Raw genomic sequence first — 23,709 nt, 5'->3', positions numbered from 1 at the left:
ATACCCAGAATTCCCCGCTAGTCCACAGAAAGCACGTTTAACGTCGTGACGCAATGTCGTTTCAAAGGTTGTGTACAGTTGGCTTGACGTCTGAGGAACATGATGTGACTAAATGTAGACTTGTTTACCTGTTTTACAAGCTTGAGCCAGAGAGAAGAAAATAAAAAGGTAAGGTTAACGTCAGCTCTTAATGTTGTAATTATAGGTTTAGTTTTGTTGTTGCTGTTTTTAAAGAAGATCAGGGCTAGCGGATATCAACAATCTGGGAGCACGTATTGTCCGATACAACGTAAACACCGACTATTATGGTAGTATCCAGTACACTGTGGTAAGCAGCTATGTACTCTGCTATAATTCAGATGTCTTTTATTATACAGTTTTTTGTGTTTTTTTATATATTTTACAGTACCGCAGCTGATAATAATAACCTCTGTGTTTTCATAGAAATGAATAAAATGTGAATTAGTGGTGGTCACAAATAAATGAATGAGATAAGAATGATAGCAGTCTTCAGTTAAAAAGCTATTAGCATTTATACCTCCTGAAAAACTGAAAAGTATTGCTTTGATAATCTGACATGTAAAATTCAAGTTAACAAAGTACTATCATCTTAGTCCTCTGACTGTTTGTGGGAACCAATATTAAACAATGACCATTTTCAATGTGATCCAAGTATTATTCAGTTTTAGGTTTTTGGATATATCATTTTAGACAATCTTTGGTTTCCATCCATTGATTTACCTCATGAAATTCAATAATACTATTACTTGAAATTAGATTGGACTTTGAAATCCATCACAGTGAAAACAAATCTGCATTAAATGTTGGCAAAGTTATGTTGTGGTTCAGCAATTTAAAAGTAGTTAGATGTGGGTGGAAAAACACTGTATTATATTATAACTGATTACACAACTCATGCAAGTTTCACATCTAAAAATGTTGATGTTATAGAAAGAAACAGACAGTATGGTTTGTAGAATGATTAGCTGTAATTTACCCTCATTCATTTCTGTCTCTGCTGTTTTATCCCTGATTTGTCCATTCCACACCTTCTTCGTTGTATTATGTGTCTCACCAGTTCTCAGGTCATACTGTTATCCAGCAGATAAGAGCTGATATCCAATCAGTTCACCCAATGCGTTCCTCTCTGTTTATCTCTCTTTGTCTGTCTTTTGCCCCCCTCCAGTCTGTCACCATGAGTCCCTGACGTCTGCCTGTTCAGTCATCACTATGAGTGGTGCTGCGCTGGCTGTCGTGGTTGTAGTCGTCTTCCTTTTGGCCCTCTACCTCCTCCAGCGCTATGGAGATTTGCGGGGGCAGCAGCGGATGGTCCTCTTAGGGACGTTGCTGTCCTGGTATCTCTGCTTCCTCATTGTCTTCATCCTGCCACTCGATGTCAGCACGGTACGAAAGATTGTTTGATATGTAGAAGACAAGGTTTATTTTAGCCATGTTAACCAGTGTTGCTCATGTATTTTTACATTGAGCTGTGTGTGAGTGTGGTTGAGCTCTGTGTTTCTTTACATTGCTCTTAGCATCTCACCTGTACCATTGTAATGTGAGTGTTTTTGCCTGTGTAAACTTTTTCAGACTATCTACAAGCAATGTGTTCTTGACAATGAACACCACCCGACTTCTTTAACTCCAGCAAGACACACTAATAAGACAGGAGCCAGCTCATCTCTTTATCCAACTGTAAGGTAAATAAGGCTTTCATTTATTGGTACTGAAACCACTGTTTACTGGCTTCAAGATTCCTCGGCCAGCCAACATGAAATCAAGTACAAAAACAAACTTTTGTTTTGTTATGACGTTATGTTATGAACCTCTGAGCTGCTCAGAGCTGCTCAAGTTTGTTGTAGTTAAACTACGCAAGTTGATTAAATAATAAATGATACTAATCAAAAGATGTTCATTTGAATGAAGATGATGATGATGAAAGTGTTTCTTCACTGGCTTGGAAAACCTTTTTTAAGGCTTTAGACTTACAACATATAACTTAAAGGGCCAGTTTTCCCAAATTACTATTGTCCAAGTTTTGCCCCATTCTGATCCAAAAACCTGGTTGTGAACTGTTTTCATAGTAGTGAGATTTTTTTTTTTTTGTAATTTGAAGATCCTAAGTGTATTTCTGTCTTTGGTGACACCAAGTGGTAGTATCCAGTACACTGTGGTAAGCAGCTATGTACTCTGCTATAATTCAGATGTCTCTTATTACACACTTTTTTGTGTTTTTTATGTCTTTTACAGTACTGCAGCTGATAAATCCAACTGTATGGCAAACCTTCTGCTAACTTCTGTAACTCTGTGTTACAAAACTGCACACCTGTCACATGCACCATATGCTCACATTGTTTCTACTTGTGCATGTTTACGACAGTGTACCAAAGGTGTGTGAGGAGCCCTGGAGTTATATACCAGAAGGTGTCCTACCAGTGCTCTGGAGAGTTGTATATTGGACTTCTCAGTTTCTTACTTGGTGAGACACTGCTCATACTTACAATCACTTACTTACTTAAACCTTTACTATAACTGCTGTATGTTGTAAAATAAATTGTGTTTTTGTATATTTACTCTTCTTTATGTTTGTGCCTTACTGTTTTTCTGGGTAGGATGCTGTTGCCCTTCATGCAGTCTTATGCACGATCAGGAGCTTTCTCCAGAGTTGGGAAGATTAAAACAGCTCTCATTGAAAATGCAATCTACTATGGTACCTACCTCCTTATATTTATCTCTCTACTCATCTACGTGGCTGCTCACCCCAAATGGCAACTCACATGGTAAGTCAGTCAGAAAATAACATTTGTGGCTTATCTTGTACTGCGGTAGTGTTTCGATCCGATTACCTTTGTCTCAATTGATTTCCTATTCTGAAATGGAAATCTGAAAACAAAAAATGGGGCTTTTTAAATTATTAATATTTGTATCTTAAAAACAAAAATAAAACTTAATAAAACTTTTCCATTTAATTTTGTTCTGAAAATAGAATTTGGGTTGTTTCCTCATTACAGATTTTCATATATTGAGTCAAACATGAAAAATCCAGTTTCTGTTATTACAAAATGCAAATTTGGGGTGATACATTATTTTTGTTATCAAAAGGTGAACCTGAAGCATACATTGTCTATATTTTTAGCTATGATTTTTAGCCAGCATAGCAGCAAGTTGGGGCCAGAAAATCTGTATGGGCTTGCGCCCCCCACATTCACACACACATACAGTGGACCAGTATCAAGTTGCTTAATCAAGTGTGATTATTTTGTTTCTGTAAAATATCTTCTTTAAATCACTTAATACTACTCAAATATTAAGATCATAGTTAAGACGGGTTATGACTCTGATTGCATCCAATTAATTATAGGATATTTATCTAAATATGCAACATTAAATATGTATATCAGAAAATGGATCTGCTTTCCTCCAGTATTTAATTCAAGACAAGATGCAAGTTAGGAAGGAGATGATGCAGTGGCAGACATTGAGCTCGCACTGCGTTGCCTTTGTGTGGGCATTGTGACACAGAAATGGATGGCGAGGCTACGAAGCAAAAGCAGATGATCTTACAGCACATTGAAAGACACTGAAGGTTATGTCTAATATCTTCACAATGTATTTTGCCCTTCGATGCCTTCACTGTCATGTGTGAGCATTTATTTTTCACTGTCAAGATGATTACAGGCAACCGCAGACCACAGCAGAAACACCAGTTTCTTCTCTGCTATTCTTGCTATTGTATTGTCAACATGTCTGTAAATTGCCTAGCCATCCTCCGAGGTACCTGTAGGACTTTGATACTGGTACTATTACTTTGGTACTATTTTAGCTCAACAACGGTTGAGTCAAAATACTATTCAGCTGAATGGGAAAAATCTAAAGAAAGTATTTTTTTGTTGAAAATTACATATTGTTAGTTCAAGTTGAAACAAGATTATAGTACAAAGGACTACTATAAAAGACTGGCAATCTAACAAGAAGGAATGGGAAGAAAATATAAGAATGTTAAGTAAACCAAACATCTTCCTAAAGGCAATTATTTGACTGGGCAGTACAGTACAGCGCACAGAAAGGGGGATGTTGTATTGTCTGAGTTGTGGTACATCACTGCCACCTTGTGGACGGACAGAGACAGTAACCTGTAATATTTTTCTTTTAAATAAAGGTTGCTGACTGAAACTGATGAGTGAGACAACTTGTGTGGTCCACAGCTCTCACTTATCCACTCCCAGATTCTTGCTGTCCTAACATAACAGTGATGAAAAAAAGTCAAATTACAGCCGATTTACTTATTCTATAGTCAGGTGTCAACCTTTATAATATGTGGAGTCCTTGATATGTTGGCTGTTGTAAGTGCCATATAGCTTTGATTATTAATTTGGTCACAGGATGAGGCTACTTTTGACAGATTAGTGGATCATTTTGGAGCCAATTCATGTTGAAGTTGGAAATGTTTAGAGTTTGAGAACTTACAGGGACATAGTATAAAGTTTGAAAAATAATAACAGGAGCGTATTGTTCTCTGTAGACCAATCTGTGCTTATTTATAAACTGGACACAGCCTATGTTTTACTGAACTGTCAATGTTGTAACTGTTGTTAATAATGCTGAACAGTTGCATTTAATATGAACTGTGATGGGTAGCTTCTTATCAAGAAAAATTAATGTTGCGAATGAAAAATTAATTAATTTAAATTCTATTTCATTTGGGAAAATGTGACAAAACCATTTCCTTAAAAAAGCCATGTTCATTTTCCAATGTTTATTTCAGGATAGGAAATCGATTGTGACAAAGACACACAGGTTTGTTTCCTGGGCTGAAATTATGCTTGTGTATTGATTATCTCTCTTTGTAAAACTTGTTTAGGACAGAGCTCCAGACAATCGGCATTACAGCTGCCAACACCTGGGGCCTCTTCCTTCTAGTGCTGTTGCTAGGCTACGGCTTGGTGGAAATCCCACGTTCCTATTGGCTCTCATCTTGCCATGGTTACCTGCTGACCAAGACCTACTTCAAGGCAGCAAAAATGGCCACTGAGAAGGCAGAGGCTGAGGAGAACTTAGCAGATGTTATGGAGGTGAGAAGATGGAAAGATGTGTAGCTGTAGATACTCCGTCACCTTGCCTGGAAGTTTGTGCTGTAAAAGTGTTTTGAGTTTGATTCAACAGGTGCTGAATCAGAGAGGGTTTTATACAAAACAAAACAATTTTTTTGGCTTTTATTTCTACTATAATGATATTACAATATTTTTTATCATCAGGAAGTGGCAGCTGTCCATGCATCTGTCAGATACAACCACACACTCAGGAAATGTGTGGACACTATTTTGACAAAGGTAAGAAATGCAACAGGCCATTTGATCATTAGATGAAGTTAATAATGACAGATTTACAGAGTGACTTTGTGTGGGGCAGTTTTCATTCTAATGTCATCTTTCATTCCAGTGTCCCACTGAGTACCAAAATCAGATGGGGAGTGATGTGGAAAGCTCTTGCGGTGAACAGAATATCATTCTCACCAAAAGAAGTCTAGTTAACCTTCATAAAAAAGTAATCATTAATTTTAACATAACATTGTAATTTTAAAGGAAACGCTGCAAAAAATAAGGCAATTAATTGATATTTGAATTAATAATCATGTGCTACTTTTGCATGTGCTTTTCAGGTGATTTCTGCAGTGCAGAGGCATGGTCAGACCCAGGTTCAGTGGTGGATTTTATTAGACCAGGCTTTTCATCTTGAAGACGTAGCTAAGTGCCAGAGCAGCCCAACACGACACTTCATCCACAGCTCCTCTTCACAACACCATGGCTGGATCCATAGCTGCATCTACACTCCTACAGTAGGTGAGTTCAGTCAGTATCTCTTAAAATCACAGTAAGTATATTTACTAAAATTCTGTGCTCAAGTAAAAAGTTAAGGTACTTTTACAACCCTACATTACCACAGAACACTTTGTCCTCTCACCTCCTCTTGTTTTAATTGATGTGTGTCGTCCCCAGAATGGTACTGGGAGTGTATGTTCAGGCGGGGCTTCTACAAGCTGCTGGCAGTCCTCCTGGGTCTCCTCTCTGCAGTAGTGGTCTGGTCCGAGTGCACTTTCTTCAGCACGCACCCAGTCTTGTCCCTTTTTGCTGTCTTTATTCAGATGGCTGAAAAACAATACAACTACATTTGTATAGAGGTATGAGGCATGTATTTAGTGAGGCACACAGAAGTGCATGTACCCAAGAAGCCAAAGTTTGATTAAGCAAGAACTCATTAAAACATTCTATTTTTATTTATTTTATTTGCTGTGAAAATAGATATACACTCAACAATATTGAATCGATTCAAACACCTGTTGTTCTGTTTCTCTCCACCAGATGGCGTGCTTTGTCAGTATCCTCTTCCTATGTGTATGTGTCTACTCCACAGTGTTCAGGATACGAGTTTTCAACTACTACTACCTGGTGCCACATCACCAAACTGATGCTTACAGCCTGCAGTTCAGCGGCATGTATGTTCCTTATATACTCAGGAATATATTTGTTTCACATTATAGGTGTAAAAGGCACAGCATTCTGAAACACAGATATTGTAATAGAATAAATTAATTCCTCCTTCTCCATGATGAAAACTGTTTACACCAGGGGAAGCTTTTACAGTAAGCTGTTGTAACCAGTGAAAAAGGTTCAAAATATGAAACACAGTTAAGTCCACTGTATGATATGATATTGGTTTCCTTCTTGTTTGTTTTTTTCTGCTCAGGCTGTTTTGTCGTCTGACTCCTCCCCTGTGCCTTAACTTTCTGGGCCTGATTCACATGGACTCCGCCATTTCACACCAGGATAGAATACAGACATCCTACACATCTGTGGGTTACACACACACACACACACACACACACACACAAACGTTCACAAATGCACATATCAACATATACAGAGAAATGTAGAAATCCACACTCACATTGTACATACAAGCATTACACTCATAACAGATTAGAGCCTAGAGTACATTTTACAGTCTTTGATCACAAAAACATGATATGTTGATGTGTCATATCCTCTGTGCAGCAAAGTAATACAAAAATATTATTTGTCTGTTTTTCTTTGTCAGATCATGGGCTCTATGCATCTGCTGTCTTTTATATCTGATGGGTTCTACATTTATTATCCCATGCTAATATTGCTGCTCTGCTTTGCCACTTTTTACAAGTAAGATAAAGGGAACACATTGTTGATCAATTCATTTTCATTTTCATCTGTTTTTTACTAGCCAAGTATGCAAGCATGCAAAGAATGCATCATAATAGTTGTGAAATGGTATAAATGTGGACTGTGCTATGGATAAAGAAATTAAGTGTATGAAATGTATGAAAGTGACAAGTGCAAAAATTAAATGTGACATGCAGTAAATATTATTACTAGAATTTACTGTATTTTTTGCAATTTTGTGTGGCTTTGTAGTCTAGGCTCTCGCTGTTTGAACCTTGTGGGCTTCCATCAGTACATTACTGACGATGACTTGACATCTGACCTTGTGGATGAAGGAAAGGAACTCATTAGAAGAGGTAGTTTCATTTGCTCATTGAATCACTATTTCTAATGTTTGTGTTCAGAGGTGCAGTCTCTGTTTGTTTCTTTTACTTACTTTTCTAAAGAGGAAACAAATAATTGCAGACTTGTTGTGGTCACACACTTGTTGCTAAGTATTTCGTCACATCTATGGTGTTACTTTTTTGCCACATTAGTGAGACTTTTCTGAGCGTGCAGTGGGACTCTCACAAGCACATTTTATATTTTGAACAGAAAATATTAATCTGAACAAGCAAAATTTTCTCCTGCACGCTCGATCCGTCTCTGCTGTTTGACAGGCACCCATGCACTGACTATGTGCTCACTAATGTGGCACAAGAATTACGGCATATACATCTCAGTTTAAATTAAGCAGATGCACATTAGAAAGTAATTTATATGAAGTACATTGTTTTTTCACTATATTTGTGTGTGCACATGCTTTTCAACAATATGTATTACAATGTTGCTCTTTTTTTTTTTGTAGAAAGAAGGAAACGACAGAAAACTGAGGATGCAGCAACTCAAAGATGGGTTAGAAATTTGACTGTGACTATGACTCAGCCTCACTGTGCAGGATGATACACATGCAAAGTTTGACACTAAACGAGTGTTTGCACCTTATCTGCTGAAAGACAAAGTTTCATTGTGGTCAACTTAAATCCAAGTTTAACACGTGTCCATGATCTGTGACATCACACTGTAACTAGTTTGGAAGCAAACTGGGGTCTAGTATGAAACATACATAAATGCGATGAGGGAAATTGAAGACTTTAAAAACATTTGCACAATAGTAGATTCTGGATTTTTCAATGCGGGAGAAAGAGAAGATGCAATTTTTAGGGTTTTAAAATGGTAAGCTTTTTTTTTTGTGGAGAAAAAAAATATTTAGACACAAGTAACTATTCAAAGCAGATTTTTAAATGTATCTTAAAGCATAGTATTTTACAGTTTTACATTTTAAAAACCTCCTAAAATACCAAAAATGAATAAATAAAAAAAATCCAACCCCAAATCCATCCAACCTTTTGGCTCACTAGATCTTGGTATTTAATATGTGTATTTGGTTTTCTGTTTCAGGCTTGGAGGGAGAGATATGGAGCCCAGGGAACTGGTGGGCGGACCAGAGGCGGTTACACCGAGTTAAAGGGCAACCAGAACAGCCCTGTCACAGAGATCAGAAGAAATGGTAGGTATTAAACAAAACAATTATACGGAAAATATTTTCTTTGTTGCTTAATCTTGCTACTGAAATTAAAAGAATAAACCATTTCAAACAGGATTTTAATGGATGGCATGATTTTGTGTTTTATGCACAGGGCAGTTTTAAGAGTTTGTTTATAGATAGTTGACCACTATCCTATGCAGGAAACGTAACATCTGCTATCTTAGCCAGAGGGCACCCCAGTCATACACAGTAGATAGTCCATTGGGTTAACGAAGGATGAGCACCATCTACTGACTCTATGTCCCGTGCTTCCACACAGAAACTTGTTCTCAGCTTCCACCTTTGTAAAACACAAGTCAAAGCAAGTTATCCTACATGCATAATGAAGCATCTATCAGTCATAGAAAATCAAGCAAGGCCAATCTGTTGTTCTACACAGGTCAAACAAATAAGATAAATGGTGGTTTTCATGTATATTTCCAGATTCTGCAGACTTTAACCTTTTAACAAGGACACACATACCATTTCCTATAACGGTTGTGAATGATGGTCATTTATAACCATCACTCAACATATACTGAATGTCTATTTGCTTACAGTAAACTGTACATTGTTCTTTGTCTTTTCAGGTTTCACGGTCACTAGAAGAGATAGAGACACAGAGGATCAGCAGACAGCTTTACTGCAAGATGATTCCAGTGATGAAGGTTCACCAAATAAAAGGTACATTTATTTTTGCAAATTGAATTGAAGGTATTGTTCTATTGAAGTTTTAATAATGACATGGCCTACAGTGCTAGAGCTCACTATGTCAAACAGGTCACCTCAGTCTCTTACTGTCTCTCTGTGTCTGTAGATGCACAGGAGGACGTTACCTGTCTCTGTCACCCTCTCAAACTGGAATCTTTGATGATGTTTAACATACAGAAGAAGAGGACGCAAAGCAAGGACTATATCCTCTTGAGCAAAGTCTGAAAGAATCCCAAAAATATCTCAGGAAATAAAGAGGATGATGAGATATTTCAAACATGGACATATATCAGCGAATGGTTGAGAGTGAAAATGGTAACTCTTTATATCCCAGCTGATTTCTGTACGGGGTTTATATAGGGATCAGTAACTGTAAAGGGAGGTTTGTTGTCCAAAGCCTCGACCTATTTGTACACAGCCACCTCTTTTGAAATGTGTTATTATACTATTTTTTGAGCAGTTGTTTGGTTTATTAGCAACATATTTATGCGCCCACAGTAGCACACGTGACATATGTGAAATTCTGGTGTTCTCTTGTTGTCTGACATACATTTCATCTTTAAATTAAATAGATCACTGTGCCTGAAAGAAAAACAAAATTAAAACAGTTTATGTACTCAAAGGGAATATACATCAACAAGCTGTTGTCTGACTTGTTTCTTGTGGGACATTTTGTGTTTTGGACTTTGAATTATATTGACTCAACAATGTGATTTTCTTTTTTGTAATGTAGCTTATAGTACAGCAGATATTTTTTTCAAGAGTGTACAGTTGTGTGTCAACCATGATAATTCATTAAAATGTCATAATTTTACCCATTCAATTTATCTTCTGTTGGACTATAACTGACTTCAATGTAATGCACCAGTGCATATACATACTGTCTCATGAAGCTCGTCAACTGTTTAATGTTCCTCATCATAAAAGGTTACATATAATCTTGTTTAAGTAAGACTAAATGAAAAGTAAAAACTGCTGAGGTAGTTGCATCTTCGTACGCATAGTTATTGACAGCCAACACATCTCTAGACTAAAACCTCGATGACTAAAACATAGAAAGATAGCTAGATAAATATATATATTTTTGACAGATTATCCACTGTACACTGCACATCCAAATGAAATTTTTTGCAATGGCTCAGCAGAATATTAGAAATAATGCATTTTGCAAATTAATGCATATATTTTGATTAATTATTAAGGACAAATGATGGCTCAACAAATTTCCCAAGGAACAAATTATAACTTTGAAGTCAGACTAAAATTAATTTTAATTTATTTTTCAATTAATTTAAATTAAAAATATTTTAACCCTTTCATCCATGAATTATGATAACCTCAGTCAAGATTTTTTTCCCCTGAATGTTTTTATTTCTCTTTGGGCATGAAAAAACTATTTGAACTTTGTCTTCTTTTTTCTCCATCAAATTACATTATAATAACATAAATCAACTGATTACAATCAAAAAGGTTACTGCAGATGAAGTGGTGATATATGGAATGACACACTAGTGTCCGCTATGCCATCAAAATCCATGCATAAGAAAACAGCTTTTGAATAGCTGTCCACTGTAGTGACCTCCAGGGGCGATTCTAGGATCAGACCTTCCGGGGGGCCCAGCCCCTAAATGAGAATTTGACATACAATGCCCTGTAAGTGTTCAAACCCCCTGCTAAATTTCTCACTACCATGGATAACGTAAATTGCAACAATAAATATTAATACATAGTTGAGTGGTCTACTATAGTGTATAATAATAGTGGTTTAGAATAAAACAATCACAGATTTCTACAGAGGACCCTAAGATAGTTAATGAACCTTGAGGGAAAAACAATATTAATGACAGAACTCTCCAAAGTATAAGGGATACAATAATTATTTATTTTTAGGGGTGCTGAGATCAAACTTAGGGGTACTTGAGCTGCTCAAGTTGAGCACCCTTAAAAAGGGTCTAAAATCGCCACTGGTGACCACTATGCGTGGAAAGGGTTAAACACAACTTTTATATTTAATAAATTGTCATTTATTTGTATCATATATTTTTGTGTTTTTGGTCAAGTTTGATTCTGTCCGTGCTGCCTTCCTAACTCTTCGTAAACTATAAATTTGTAATCTGTAATACGTAGTTGACGAGTCGAACAATCAAATGTTTTTAGTTACACTTAATAGCATCAGCTCTGTAACACAAATAATTTATTATTTGCCTTTTAAATTGGGCTTTTAGATATATTTTGTACATCTAGAACAGTTATTTTACCAGTGACATGATGCACTCTAGTCCAAAGCGTGTTTTTCCCACAGCACCCAGAGGCATCACGTTGACTCGAAGCTAGACACAGACACAGAGGGGCTCGGCTGTTTGTATGGCGATAATGGATCACAGCTAGCTGACAAGCGGTAATGCGCTTTGCTTATTGCCGGAGAAACGCCGCCAGATTTTTAAATACCACCGGATAACATCGAATCAAAACACCGTGATATTTCGCTCCTCTTTTGTGTGAGTCTGGGGTCTATAAGGGGTAAGTGAAATTTATATGCGGTAAAAGGTTACAGGCTACGTAGCTAACGTTGGTGGTTAGCGTTAGCTTGCAAAGCAGAGAGGAAACGCTGGATGCTTGTAGCGACTCGCATATCAATTATTCAGTTTGCCACATTTACACATTTATTTGACGGCTCGTCAAATTATCAATAGATTACCCTGTCTATCTTCTAGCCATACAGACTTATTAAGTTTGTGTGATCACAGTTAACAGTAAATGTATTGTTGGCGGTGCAGCTGCTCCACTCGTCGCCAGAATAACTTGTCGTTTTGTGTGAGACCTTTTATTTTGACTAGCTATGTCATTTTAACAGGAAACGTTTCCGTCTGCAAAGATGCTTGACTGATTACTATTATTATGAGGCATAACGTTATTCCAGGCCTGGGCTGTGATTTGGTTAGTACTAGCAGACAATGAACAGACTATCAGCCTGACTCCCTCCGGCCAGCCTGTGTACCATAGACTGTATAACTCACTGTTGCTGTGTTACAGACTATTACAGCAGGCAGTAATGTTTTAATAATATTACTAAAGTATTATCAGTGTCATCAGGATAGTTCCAATAGTGGAAGAAGTAATCAGCATCAGCAGCAAATGTTAAATGTTAAAGCAGTGGCCCCTCTGACTGATAATTATTATATTTCATTATTAGATTACTGAAGCATCAGTGTGTCCGCAGCATGTTACTGTTGTAGCTGCTGGAGGTAGAGCTGGTCTGAATTACTTTATTTATATAACTAATGTCATGTAATTTAGTCCAGTGGTTACCAACCAAGGGCTAGGGCCCCTCCAAAGAGTCAGTCGATGAATTCAATACACAAAATCTGTTTTTGGACTATTTTTCTTATCTTTGAATTTTGGTTAATATTGGATCATTTCATCATTTATGCAAATGAAACCAGGTGTGACTTAAGAAAGAACAAGTCACTATTTAATGGAGCTGGAAATGTGACACTGACCACACACTGCTTTTTGTAAGACGTCACAAGCCAAAAGGTTGTAAACCACGAGTTTTATCTTTAACAATGTATTGTATTTTAAAAGTTTGTTATATCATCCATTGTGTCAAATCTTCATCTGAAAAGTAACAAAAACTTTTGAAGCAATGCAGTGGAGTAGAAAATACCATTTCTCCCTCTGAAGTACAAGTGCCTCTAAGTTGTACATGAAGACAATACTTGAGTTCATGTACTTAGTTTCCGACACTTTCTCCTCACTCAGATAAACACACCTGATTCTCAGTATTAGTTATTAGTAGTGTTTGATCTGTAAATGCAGTTATTTATTCTGCCATGAAGTCTATTTGTATTTTAGTCCATGAGAATACTGCATGAGATTGTTGACAGAAGTATATCACCGTCTGCCAATCTAAATAGTTCTTTGCACCGGCTTCATGCCTCGATTGTTTATGTTTAAAATGACCCAAACATGGAAAAAGAAGTGTTGGTTTGGTCTTATTGGTTACATGGGCTGTATGCCACCACCAGACAATATGACGCTATCTCGCTGCAGTGAAAGCAGTTCAGGCTTGGGATCTTACGAGTGCAAAGCTGTTGTTATTCAGTACCTATGTGTGCTTTGTCAGCTTCCTGCAGATATGTACATAGACTCAGCACTTTTAGGAATAAACTGAGACCGTTTGCTATTTTATTTGGCCGTATTTCAAATAGTAGATGTGATGTACAAATATACCAAAGCCTGTTTCAAAACATGTAGAGTTATTGGAAAGTGTGCTGACCCTGGCTCTGGTTTGTGTGTCTCCAGTCTGTAGACAGCTATGGGTGGGCTGGGAAACGGACGTCGTGGAGGGAGATCACCCCCTCTAATGATTGGTGCCCTGATTGCCTGTATCCTGGTTCTGGGATTTAACTACTGGGTGTCCAGCTCCCGCAATCTGGAGCTACAGGTACGTTCATCTGTGTGTGTTTTGGTTTTTTTGAACTACTGCGAACAATGTCACTTTATACATCACTTTATTTAAAACGTTACACCTAAACCAATAACACTGCACGAAAACTTAAAATTATTAAGTTTTGGTTATTATCAGAAAGTACAGTATATTTCCTTCAGTTATTTAAAGGCCCCGTTATGTTCTGGACTACAGCTTAAATTAATCTAGAACTGCAATGATTAGTCAATTCTTCAATTAGTTTTAACTAACTAACTAACTAACTGAACTATTAAATCAATCACAGACTATTTTGATAATTCTCTTATTTGACCTTTATTTATACAGGTAATCTCATTGAGACACAGGGTCAAATAACACAAAAATACAAAACAGATTAAAATACTGAGAACAAGAGAAGATTAGAATCCCCAAGGGAAATTAATTGTATCCAGTATTTTTTTTTTTTTTTTTTTTAGAAAAACGTTCAAATTCTCTGAATTTAGCTTCTCAACTTCTTTTTTAGTCTTCCATGACATTAAGCTGAATATCTCTGGGTTTTGTACTGTTGGTCGGGACAAATGAGACATCACATTGAGCTTTGCAAAACACTGATCAACATATTTCACCAGTTTCTGACATTTTGTAGACCAAGCAGCAAATTGATTAACAGAGAAAAGAATCAACAGATTAAGGGATAATGATGATAATCATTAGTTGTGAATCAGAAGCTGAAAGTAGTGAGAAGTGTTCAGTGTTTGCAATCATTAGCATTCAGTTCAGTCAGCCTGTAGCTACCAGTATGTGCTTAAACTGTAGACGTCTACAGTTCTTTTCAGGGTTGTGATTGTGTAATTGTCTTTTTGTATGCAATGCAGTTTCCTCTTATCTATTTTAGATTTCTCAACAGCGTTTTTATTCTGAACACTTTGTTTATAGCAAGTCACTGTAAAGAACTAACTTCTTTCAGGAGCTTGCATAACTATATGGTTAAAAAAGGGGGGTGACAATCAAACATTTCTGTCTCTCTTGCTGTCTTTGGTGTATCTCACACAAAGAACAAACTCCCAAAACACAGTCTGTGTGTTTTATATTGCATAACTTATATATATTTGTATGTTCACTTCACAGTCAGATTGTTGTTATCTTCATCTGTGTCTCTCTTCTGTCTAAATATGACTTTAGCACACATTAATGACCAATGACCTGCCAAAAAAAGCAAAATACCATGAACTAACCTCCCTGTATGTTTCTGATACAGACTAAGCTTTATGAGTTGGAGGGCCAGGTGAGGCGTGGAGCAGCAGAGCGTGGAGTGGCAGAAATGAAGAAGACTGAGTTCCAGGAGGAAATCCAGAGACAGAAGGAGCAGATTAGTCACATAGAAAGCCTCTACAAGAGACAGCTGGAAGGAGCCCAGAACACCTGCAGCCAAGAGAAGGTGCGCTCAAACACGTCTGGACATCGAAATTATAGGACAAGTTCCACAATGAACTGTCATCAGAAATTTGGGGGCAATGAAATGAAAATGACTTGAGTTTTTTTGATAACTGACACAAACTCCAAGCAAACATGAGTGTTGATACAGAAGTTGCTGGGTTTTTGTTTACAGGGCGTACTACAGCAGAACATTTCCTCCAGTACTAAAACCATCCAGGAACTCAAAGGTAATTAATAATATTTCAGCTTTATTTCTTAGATATTGGTTTGCAGTTTAACAGCTGACAATAACAACTACGTGCAGATGCACAGAATAGAATATGTGAATTTTATCATTCTGTGGCACTGAAAAAAATAAAAATAAAATGAATGTCTTGTGTGTTTGTAGGCCAGTTGAATCAGCTAAGTGATGACCTTGGGAAACTTCAGAAAGAGCTGCAGAGTTGCCAAGGCAACATCAACACCCTCAATAACAAACTCACTTACGATATGTAAGAAAAGGAATCCTTATACAATTACATTTATATATATTTTATATATCATGTATATAAACTGCTGTTGCCATTATGAATGACCTCAGCCTGATGGTTTTAATAAATATGTTTGTGTGTGTCTGTGTGTGTCTGTACACACATGTAGGACACATTGTCACTCCCAGGTGCTGTCTCAGAAGGAGCTGTGTGACGAGAGAGTGGCAGCTGCTAAACTTGAAGTGCAGAAGAAAATGGAGAAACTCATTCTTCCCTCGGCTGTCTCTACACAGGTGATTTGACGTTCCTGTTTCACAGTGGACTACATGAAGGACCAGGGTCGATCAGTTTATTTTAAAAAGTATTGGCTATAGAAGACCATTTCTGACATAATACATGTTTTAATAGCTTTGACTGCCTGTGAATATTCCTACACTTATAATCCACCCAGCTATTTTAATGATGTTAAGCAATGTGGTCTATGATGATGCTCATCAGGAAAACACAGTAAAAGAGGGACCAGTAATGGCTGGACCTGGCACAGTGAAGACAGCAACTGTTGAAAGCCGCACAACAAGCCTCTCTCAGCCCAAAGGAAATGAACCATCTGAACTACTGACCAATGAAATCATAGTGGACAAAGGTAAAGGGTTGGCTCAGGATAATAAATATGCACCCTCATGTTTTTTTTTCTTTTTTGGTGTCTCCTTAAGTAAGCTTGCTATCTGCTTTGTTGTTTCACAGGTCTGGATACCTCGATGGACCTGGTTCCTGCAAAGGGTCCCCTGCAAAAAGAGTCCCAGTCTGTTCCCTCTGCCACTGCAATCAAACAGGAAGTCCTGCTACCACCAGAGGATGCTGATGAAACAGATATGAGTGAGACAAAGACCAGTAAACTTTTGACGAAGAATCTGACGGAGGATAAAGACACAGAGGTGATGGATGCTCATGAGGAGGCCACTCAGACAGAAGGTGAGTAACCATCACTTTGTTCACTGAAAGCAGTGGCGGTCAGTTTTTCTTATCCAGAAATTCTCAGTGAAGAGTAGAATACAATTAATGAGTATTTGAATTATGAGTTAATCTGATTATTTTCTCAATTAATCAGTTAATTGTTAATACAATGTCAGAAAATTATCAAATGACATCCTTGACATCCTCAAATATCTGAATTTGTCACTTGACTGTCACTAAAGAAACCAAATAATGTGTGTATTTTGAGTAATTAATCAATAATCAAAACAGTTGGCAATTAACTTTATAGTTGTCAACTAATCAATTAATCATTGGAGCTGTAGTGAAAGGTTGTGTTATTTTTATGAAATCAAACAGTAATTTGGTCCTGTGTCCACAAGCAGACCCTGGTATGGAAGGAATGCTGATTGGCCAGGGGAAGGCAGAAGAGACTACTACTGGTCAGAAACTGGAGGACCCAGACGATTATGACGCAGATGAGCAAGTAGTGGGTGGAGTTGATTCAGAGAAACGGCAAAAGAATAAACAGCCCGAAAATATAGGTATGAGTGTTGATAAAATAAAAGTGTTTGTGTTTGTGTGTGTGTAGTCTGTCATAGGCTACTACTGAGGCATATTTCATGATTAAGACCAGTTAATTGGGGACAGTTTGTCCAATAGGGAACAAAAGCTGTGTGTTCTTGGGTCAGAACAAGTGTAAGCAAGTAGTGATAATGGTTAGGAAATTAATGTTAGTCCATGTAATGTTCCCAAAAGTGTGTGTGTGTGTGTGTGTGTGTGTGTGTGTGTGTGTGTGTGTGTGTGTGTGTGTGTGTGTGTGTGTGTGTGTGTGTGTGTGTGTGTGTGTGTGTGTGTGTGTGTGTGTGTGTGTGTGTGTGTGTGTGTGTGTCAAACTTGTGATTAACCACTTCATACTGTTTGACAGATAAGGACATGGAAGAGGAGCTGGCTGACTACAACGGGGATGATGAGAACGAAGGCGAGTTTGAAGCGGACAAACAAGCCGAGCTTGCTCAAATTTAAGGTATACACTGAAACACACTGACGTCTTCCTCACTGATAATAATATATAGTGTTGACTTAACATATCACACATAGTAATCACTAAAAATCCCTTCATTTATACTTTCAGTAAAAGGTATAGATATTGGAAAAGGACTCTTTATCAGCAGCACTATTATGAAATGACTCAGTTTAGGATTAGTGGCAAAAGCTTGTTGGAACAAATTCATTTTCTTGTGTTGTTCACACGATATTGAACTTTTCTTGCAGTGCTGAAGTTGAAGAAGGATCCTGCATTGCACATTAGGAAGTAGGACCTGTTTCATCACCAACACAACAACACTGTCGTACAAGTTTAAAACAGCCCTCCAAGCTCATTGAGCACTGTATTCTCTGTCAAACTGTATTCTCTGTATGGAAAAGCTGGGGTTTAATTCAGTTGTTCCCTTGGTTAGGGTTCAAATCTTTCAGTTTTCATGCATTTGATTTTATTACATGAAATCAGATATTTTGCAAGTAGGGAAGTTTTCTGTGCTGGAGAAAGAATATTTACAATTCCATATCAAATTCACGCTATTCTGTGAGAACCATGAAAAAAGACTGAAATTAACAAATATCTGCCAAGCATGTACACACATTTTTTTCCCATTATTCTAGTGACAGTGCTCAAATGAATTTTATATGATTAATGGGTGATAATGAAAGTGCTTGCTACTTCGACGTGCTTTAATTTCACCTTCTTAAATGTTTGTACTCTTTGGGAATGCCAAACACGACTTAAGACATCTCAGTTAACCTGTTGGATTGAAAATGTAATATGTCAACATGACTGGAAATCTGTAGTTTTTATGTTATTTGATGTGTTGTAGGTGTTTACTCCACAATGACTGTAATTTAAATGCAATATAAGGGACCCTTAAAGGGGTATGAAAGTGAGACATCTGAGTAATCATGAGGACTCTGTAGCTCATGCCTCTTCTCTCTCTCTCTGAGGTTCAACAGCATCCTAAACACAGCCTTAAGTTATTCCTGGACAGAGTCTCATAGAAAGGATGCTGATTGTGGAACTGTGGCCAGAACCCTCTAGTCTATAAAAAGTGTCTTGAGTGAGATCAAATGAAGTTATGCATAACGGCAACAAATGAAGGAAATACACCGAAATGCTCGTTAGACTCCAGAGTCCAGTTTATTGCTGAACCCACTTAAATGGAAAATGCTGCCAAAAAAAATGCTGTGAGAATTGCTGTGACATTATGAAAGACATTTCTTCGAAGCAATTGCAATCCAGTAGACGTGTAATATTCAGCAGCTGTGCAAGTCTTATCAGTCCATTCAATTTAAAACCGCACTACACTGTAAACTGTGGCTGAGCTCAAATGTCAACTAACATTAGGCATCAGACAAAACAAACAAAGTTTAATTTTGTGGCAGGATATTTTGTTGCCTTGTATTTTTATACTGTCTGTACAGGACAGATGATTTCTATTATTTTCCAGGTACACCGCTTTATTTAGAAGTGGTGAGTCTGACTTAATAATCCCCCACTTACTCTACTCACTACGTTGTAATGTCCACGATTTCCATAACGCTTTGGCTTCATATCAGCAGTCCAAGATTACAGTTAGGTCGTGGAGTTATTTTATGACTAACTGCAAGAAGCACGTTAAAAACCCAAGGGGTATATTTGCATGTTATATGCAGTTCAGCTATTGACTGTCATAGATAAGTGTGCATGAGAAAACTAAAATTTGATTATGCACAGCTCCTCTTCATTGCATTTCACACCTCTTCTTCTGAGTCTGTCTCCTGAGGTTTTTCAACAAATGCTGCATTTTAGCAAAAGGTGTCTACATTTTTTTTTAAATGCTGAAGACATGTAGAAATGTTCTTTTCATGCAAATATGCAGCCATAAAACATCTTAAGTTTGGAAATACAATATAATAACATACAGTAACCTCAGTGATGCTGCAGAACATATAATTCAATTATGTATTTTTATTGAAATTTAGAGAATCAATAGGAACATTATTACCGTCACACTATACAGGTGTCATGAAAATGTGATCATGCTTTTTTGAGAACCATCAAAATGTCAAACAAGATGCTTTACTGTTGTAATCATTTTATATTATTTTCCTTGTAAGACCAGCATATTGTTTCATGACTCAGAGAGTCTGAGAACTTGACTGGGAGTTTAAAATCAGCTTTGTGGGTTTACAAAATGCTTTCGCTTTGTTAAAATGGAGTTTGTGAGTTATTGGGAGCATTTTAAGTCACTTTTCATTGGAGCAACACAAAAATAGCGATTTATGATGATCATCATATTACATTAGCAGACTGTTACAGAACAGGTAAACCCTGTGACGATAGGCAAGATGTTCTTATTCTTGATGTGCCCCGACACCTCAGAGAGTCTGTGTGTTCAAACAGTGATCAACATGGCACTCTTTGTCTTCCTTTTTTTTTTTTTTTTTTCCATTATTGGTAGATCCTGCAGGAGGAGATGTTTGAGGTCTTTTTGTTTTCAGAGTTTTTGTGAGTTATTGTGGGTTGATTTGACACCATAAAGCAACCTCTGCTCTGTTTTGTCAGAAAAGCTATTGTCTGCCTAATTGTGTAAAAAGTCCCATTTTCTGAAGTCTGTGTACCTGGAGAGAAAAACATGTTTTATGATTTTATAAATAGGATGAATGTTTTATTTTATTTCATTCTGAACTGCTGAACAAATTTGTGAAAGATTTAAATAAGTATAGGCTTTATTGGTGATAGAAATAAAGATTGTTTTTATTACCAGTATTGAGACATCTTTCTGAAGGGCTTTATTGTTTTGTCTTGTGATCTGTTATAACTGCTGTAAGTAAAGAGCACAGTAGACTCTGCTCTATGTTAAAAGTAGCCTAAAATTAAATGGAATTATTGTATACAATAAATAAAACAAAACAGAGGTAGACTACAAGCACAGTCATACTAATGAAACACCCCTCCCAATAAACAGTGCACACAATATTGAAGTAATTGTAGTGTAAAACAATTACACAGGCCATCATGTTTGCCTTTATATTACACCTTTCAAGTCTTCTGACCACTCAAAGTGCTTTACACTTCAAGTGACATTCACACACATTCATACCTGATGGGAGTGGCAGTCACACAGGGTGCCCGCCTGCTCATCAGAAGGATCTAATCATGCATACACTCACTATTGGCACAGCCATCGGGAGGAATTTGTGGTTCAGTATCTTGCCCAACACTGTCATGTGGACTGGAGGGAATCAAACCGCCAATATTTCGATCAGTGGAAGACCCGCTCTACCTCCTGAGCCACAGCGAAAGCTGTAGTTCAACCTAAGAACTAAGAAACCAATGTGCAGTCGAATAGAAAGTGATATCTGCTTTCAAAGCATTTGTGTAAATATTCATCTCCACACAGGACCGTTGAAGTTCATCAGAATATTCATGATACGACAGAGCTCTGAAGAGAGTAAATGACTACTATAAAACTATGATCAAAGGTTTTTGATTTTCACTATTCAACCTCTTATCACAGTACAGTAACTGTTTTGTTTCAATGCCTGGCATTAACGGAAAGTTACAATAAAGATATTTAAACACAAAGTGAAGTGAAAAGAAGAATTTAATTACACATGTATTACACATGTATCACAGTTAACGTACTGTATGTAGTTGTGATTCCAAGTAGACTGTCACTAACATGTTTCACAAGTTATATTGTAAATATTTCAAATTAAGTTAACAAGTTCTCTCAAAGGATTGATTCCCCACATAGATATAAGAAGTGGACTTATGTTGAGCTGACACATATGTCCAGGAAACGGCCCCAACACCAAAGTCTTACACTTTCAACTTCACTAATTACCTTCATTTTACCTCAAAAGGCCATTGAGGAGGAATCCTTGTTTACAATGGCTTTGATATTTAGGATAAATAGCAACAACACAACAACATTTTTAAAAAAACAGAAAAACAACAGTTTGGTAGGTAGGTAAAAATAAAGGAAAATAAATACTATGAAGGATTACAAAATAAGTAAACAGATAAGATTACAGTGAAGACATTTACAATCAATTAAAACAAGAAAAGGCCTTTGAACAGCTATGGCAGCAACAGTACTATACAGTACCAATCAATACCATGCTATTGTAAATCATTTTCAAAACGGGAAAAACTCATTATGCAGTATTAACTAAAATCACTTTGCTTTGTTTTGAATAAAATAAAGAAATCATTTTTGTAATGACCATCAATCTGTTGATAATTTATAAGATAAAATATTCTGAATGTCAACAAATTCTCAAGTGTAGAAATTTAAGAGATAGGAGCAAATATGGAAGCTAAAATGCTATTGTTGAGTAAAAGTAAATATAGATGCATTTTAAAATACATTCATATGAAGATCCCCAAAAGTCTTACAACACAAAAAGCGCTCTGACCTGTCATAACTAACTCTCTACTCCACCTCATCAATTACGTTATACAAAGCATGTGATGAAAGGGCTGTAGGGTGTGTGCTTCATATATGAATTTGAAACACAAATTTTGTCCACAGCAGCAGCCAATTAAAAAAGACCTACAAAGTCTGATTCTCAATATAAAGACATGAAGTACCAGTCTGGGAGCCATACGGAGTAATCCACATCCAAAAGGACCATAATGAAGAGCTCTTTTGTTCTTATTCTGGTGCTTGCCGGTGAGTTTTTATTATTTTATTTTAAGAATCAATTTTATCTTCTAATGTAATTCTTGATAGATGCACTGAAATACATATAAAATGCATGCTACAGAAGGAATTGAAGCTCAACCTGCAAGTATGATGTCGGCTGCTTTTCTTCCGTATGACAGGTGCTGTAGCAGGGGCCATTGAGAAGAGGATTCTTGGGAGTAAGTCCTGTGGCAAGGAGAGGCAGTACCATGTCGAGATAGAAGCTACCCAAGGGGGAAAGGCCTGCGGAGGAGCTCTGCTTAACTCCCGCTGGGTCATCACTGCTGCTCACTGTGCAGGACAGTAAGTGACGTTCAGCATCTCACATGATTCAGCTGTGATGTGTTTTACAGTGATGGCAAGCATCAATCTGTCTCAATCCCTTGTCAACTACACCCTAACCCTAACCCTTCTCTTTTTTTTTCTTTTTTTTTTGCAGGAAAGTGAAAGTGAAGCTTGGCCTTCAGTTTGATGCGCCATTTTTGAAAAAAATGAAGAACTTCTTTAAAGGAAAGACCATAAAAAAAGAGCAAGAAATTGATGTACCACAACAGTTTGCCCTCAAAGTAGATGAGAACAGCTACGATCTCATGCTCATAAAACTGAACGAAGATGTGTCCTCTAAACTTCCCACCATCCATCTTCCTGCTGCTGATTGTACAAGGCCAGAGTTAAAACAGGAGGTTCAGATTGGAGGCTGGGGAGCAAAGAAGGCCGACATGAAGAAAACAAAGACCAAAAAGCTGATGTGTGCCACCACGATGATTGCCGACTGTGGTGACAATGATAAGCCTCATAAGGACTACCACAGTGATGAGAGCACCATGTGTGCCTTTAAACCTGGTGTGGAGTCCTGTCACGTAAGCGAACAGTTTTCTTTTATACATTTATTTTTTTCATTTTTATGCCAATACAAATGTAAACTGATCACACCTCTGATGTCTCTCTTTCAGGGTGATGCTGGTACAGCTGTGGAGTACAATGACATCTTGTATGGCATCATCGTCAGCGAGCCTACAGATAAGTGTGCAAACGCGATTGTAATGCTGGATATTTGTCCCCACTTGAAGTGGATTGAAGACACCATGCGCAACAAATGAGTACACCCCACAGGTTAATGCCGAGATCACAGATGGAATTAAAAAGTACATTTTAATCTCTCATCTTTTCTTTTATGAGCATTATTACCTGTCAAATCAAC

General features: G+C 37.2%; 3 protein-coding genes across 3 annotated transcripts; all 3 read left to right on the top strand.

Moving 5' to 3' along the window:
* Nucleotides 1-48: 48 nt before the first annotated feature.
* Nucleotides 49-10,316, top strand: lmbrd2a (LMBR1 domain containing 2a). The gene is made up of 18 exons (XM_053325268.1): nucleotides 49-168; nucleotides 1,187-1,404; nucleotides 1,591-1,700; nucleotides 2,381-2,479; nucleotides 2,613-2,780; nucleotides 4,862-5,072; nucleotides 5,256-5,330; nucleotides 5,440-5,544; nucleotides 5,660-5,840; nucleotides 5,997-6,178; nucleotides 6,360-6,493; nucleotides 6,745-6,850; nucleotides 7,096-7,193; nucleotides 7,446-7,549; nucleotides 8,041-8,087; nucleotides 8,634-8,742; nucleotides 9,351-9,444; nucleotides 9,578-10,316. Exons 2-18 carry the CDS (start codon nucleotides 1,231-1,233, stop codon nucleotides 9,639-9,641), a joined length of 2,061 nt encoding a protein of 686 aa, XP_053181243.1. The 5' UTR covers nucleotides 49-168; nucleotides 1,187-1,230; the 3' UTR covers nucleotides 9,642-10,316.
* Nucleotides 10,317-11,828: 1,512 nt separating this feature from the next.
* Nucleotides 11,829-19,572, top strand: golm1 (golgi membrane protein 1). Its single transcript, XM_053325270.1, has 11 exons — nucleotides 11,829-11,991; nucleotides 13,777-13,918; nucleotides 15,162-15,341; nucleotides 15,513-15,567; nucleotides 15,729-15,831; nucleotides 15,980-16,103; nucleotides 16,309-16,453; nucleotides 16,555-16,782; nucleotides 17,169-17,327; nucleotides 17,711-17,809; nucleotides 18,058-19,572. The coding sequence occupies exons 2-10, from the start codon at nucleotides 13,790-13,792 to the stop codon at nucleotides 17,806-17,808; spliced, it is 1,221 nt and encodes a 406-aa protein (XP_053181245.1). The 5' UTR covers nucleotides 11,829-11,991; nucleotides 13,777-13,789; the 3' UTR covers nucleotide 17,809; nucleotides 18,058-19,572.
* A 2,887-nt stretch (nucleotides 19,573-22,459) lies between these two features.
* Nucleotides 22,460-23,709, top strand: LOC128365244 (kallikrein-8-like). The gene is made up of 4 exons (XM_053325906.1): nucleotides 22,460-22,496; nucleotides 22,649-22,811; nucleotides 22,948-23,368; nucleotides 23,462-23,709. The coding sequence occupies exons 1-4, from the start codon at nucleotides 22,460-22,462 to the stop codon at nucleotides 23,606-23,608; spliced, it is 768 nt and encodes a 255-aa protein (XP_053181881.1). The 3' UTR covers nucleotides 23,609-23,709.

Source organism: Scomber japonicus, chromosome 9 (genome assembly GCF_027409825.1).
Source record: "Scomber japonicus isolate fScoJap1 chromosome 9, fScoJap1.pri, whole genome shotgun sequence".
NCBI classification, from domain to species: domain Eukaryota; kingdom Metazoa; phylum Chordata; class Actinopteri; order Scombriformes; family Scombridae; genus Scomber; species Scomber japonicus.
The sequence above is the reverse complement of the archived record's forward strand: the minus strand, read 5'-3'. Positions and strand labels throughout refer to the sequence as shown.

Bases quoted from the DNA above. Each gene is read 5' to 3' on its own strand.
- LOC128365244 (XM_053325906.1), top strand. From the start codon at position 22,460: ATGAAGAGCTCTTTTGTTCTTATTCTGGTGCTTGCCG. The intron at 22,497-22,648 runs GTGAGTTTTTAT...TCCGTATGACAG, and splicing joins TCTTATTCTGGTGCTTGCCG to GTGCTGTAGCAGGGGCCATT. The intron at 23,369-23,461 runs GTAAGCGAACAG...TCTCTCTTTCAG, and splicing joins CTGGTGTGGAGTCCTGTCAC to GGTGATGCTGGTACAGCTGT.
- golm1 (XM_053325270.1), top strand. From the start codon at position 13,790: ATGGGTGGGCTGGGAAACGGACGTCGTGGAGGGAGATCACCCCCTCTA. The intron at 15,568-15,728 runs GTAATTAATAAT...GTGTGTTTGTAG, and splicing joins AACCATCCAGGAACTCAAAG to GCCAGTTGAATCAGCTAAGT. The intron at 16,783-17,168 runs GTGAGTAACCAT...GTCCACAAGCAG, and splicing joins GGAGGCCACTCAGACAGAAG to ACCCTGGTATGGAAGGAATG.
- lmbrd2a (XM_053325268.1), top strand. From the start codon at position 1,231: ATGAGTGGTGCTGCGCTGGCTGTCGTGGTTGTAGTCGTCTTCCTTTTG. The intron at 6,494-6,744 runs GTATGTTCCTTA...TTTTCTGCTCAG, and splicing joins AGCCTGCAGTTCAGCGGCAT to GCTGTTTTGTCGTCTGACTC. The intron at 6,851-7,095 runs GTGGGTTACACA...TTTCTTTGTCAG, and splicing joins TACAGACATCCTACACATCT to ATCATGGGCTCTATGCATCT.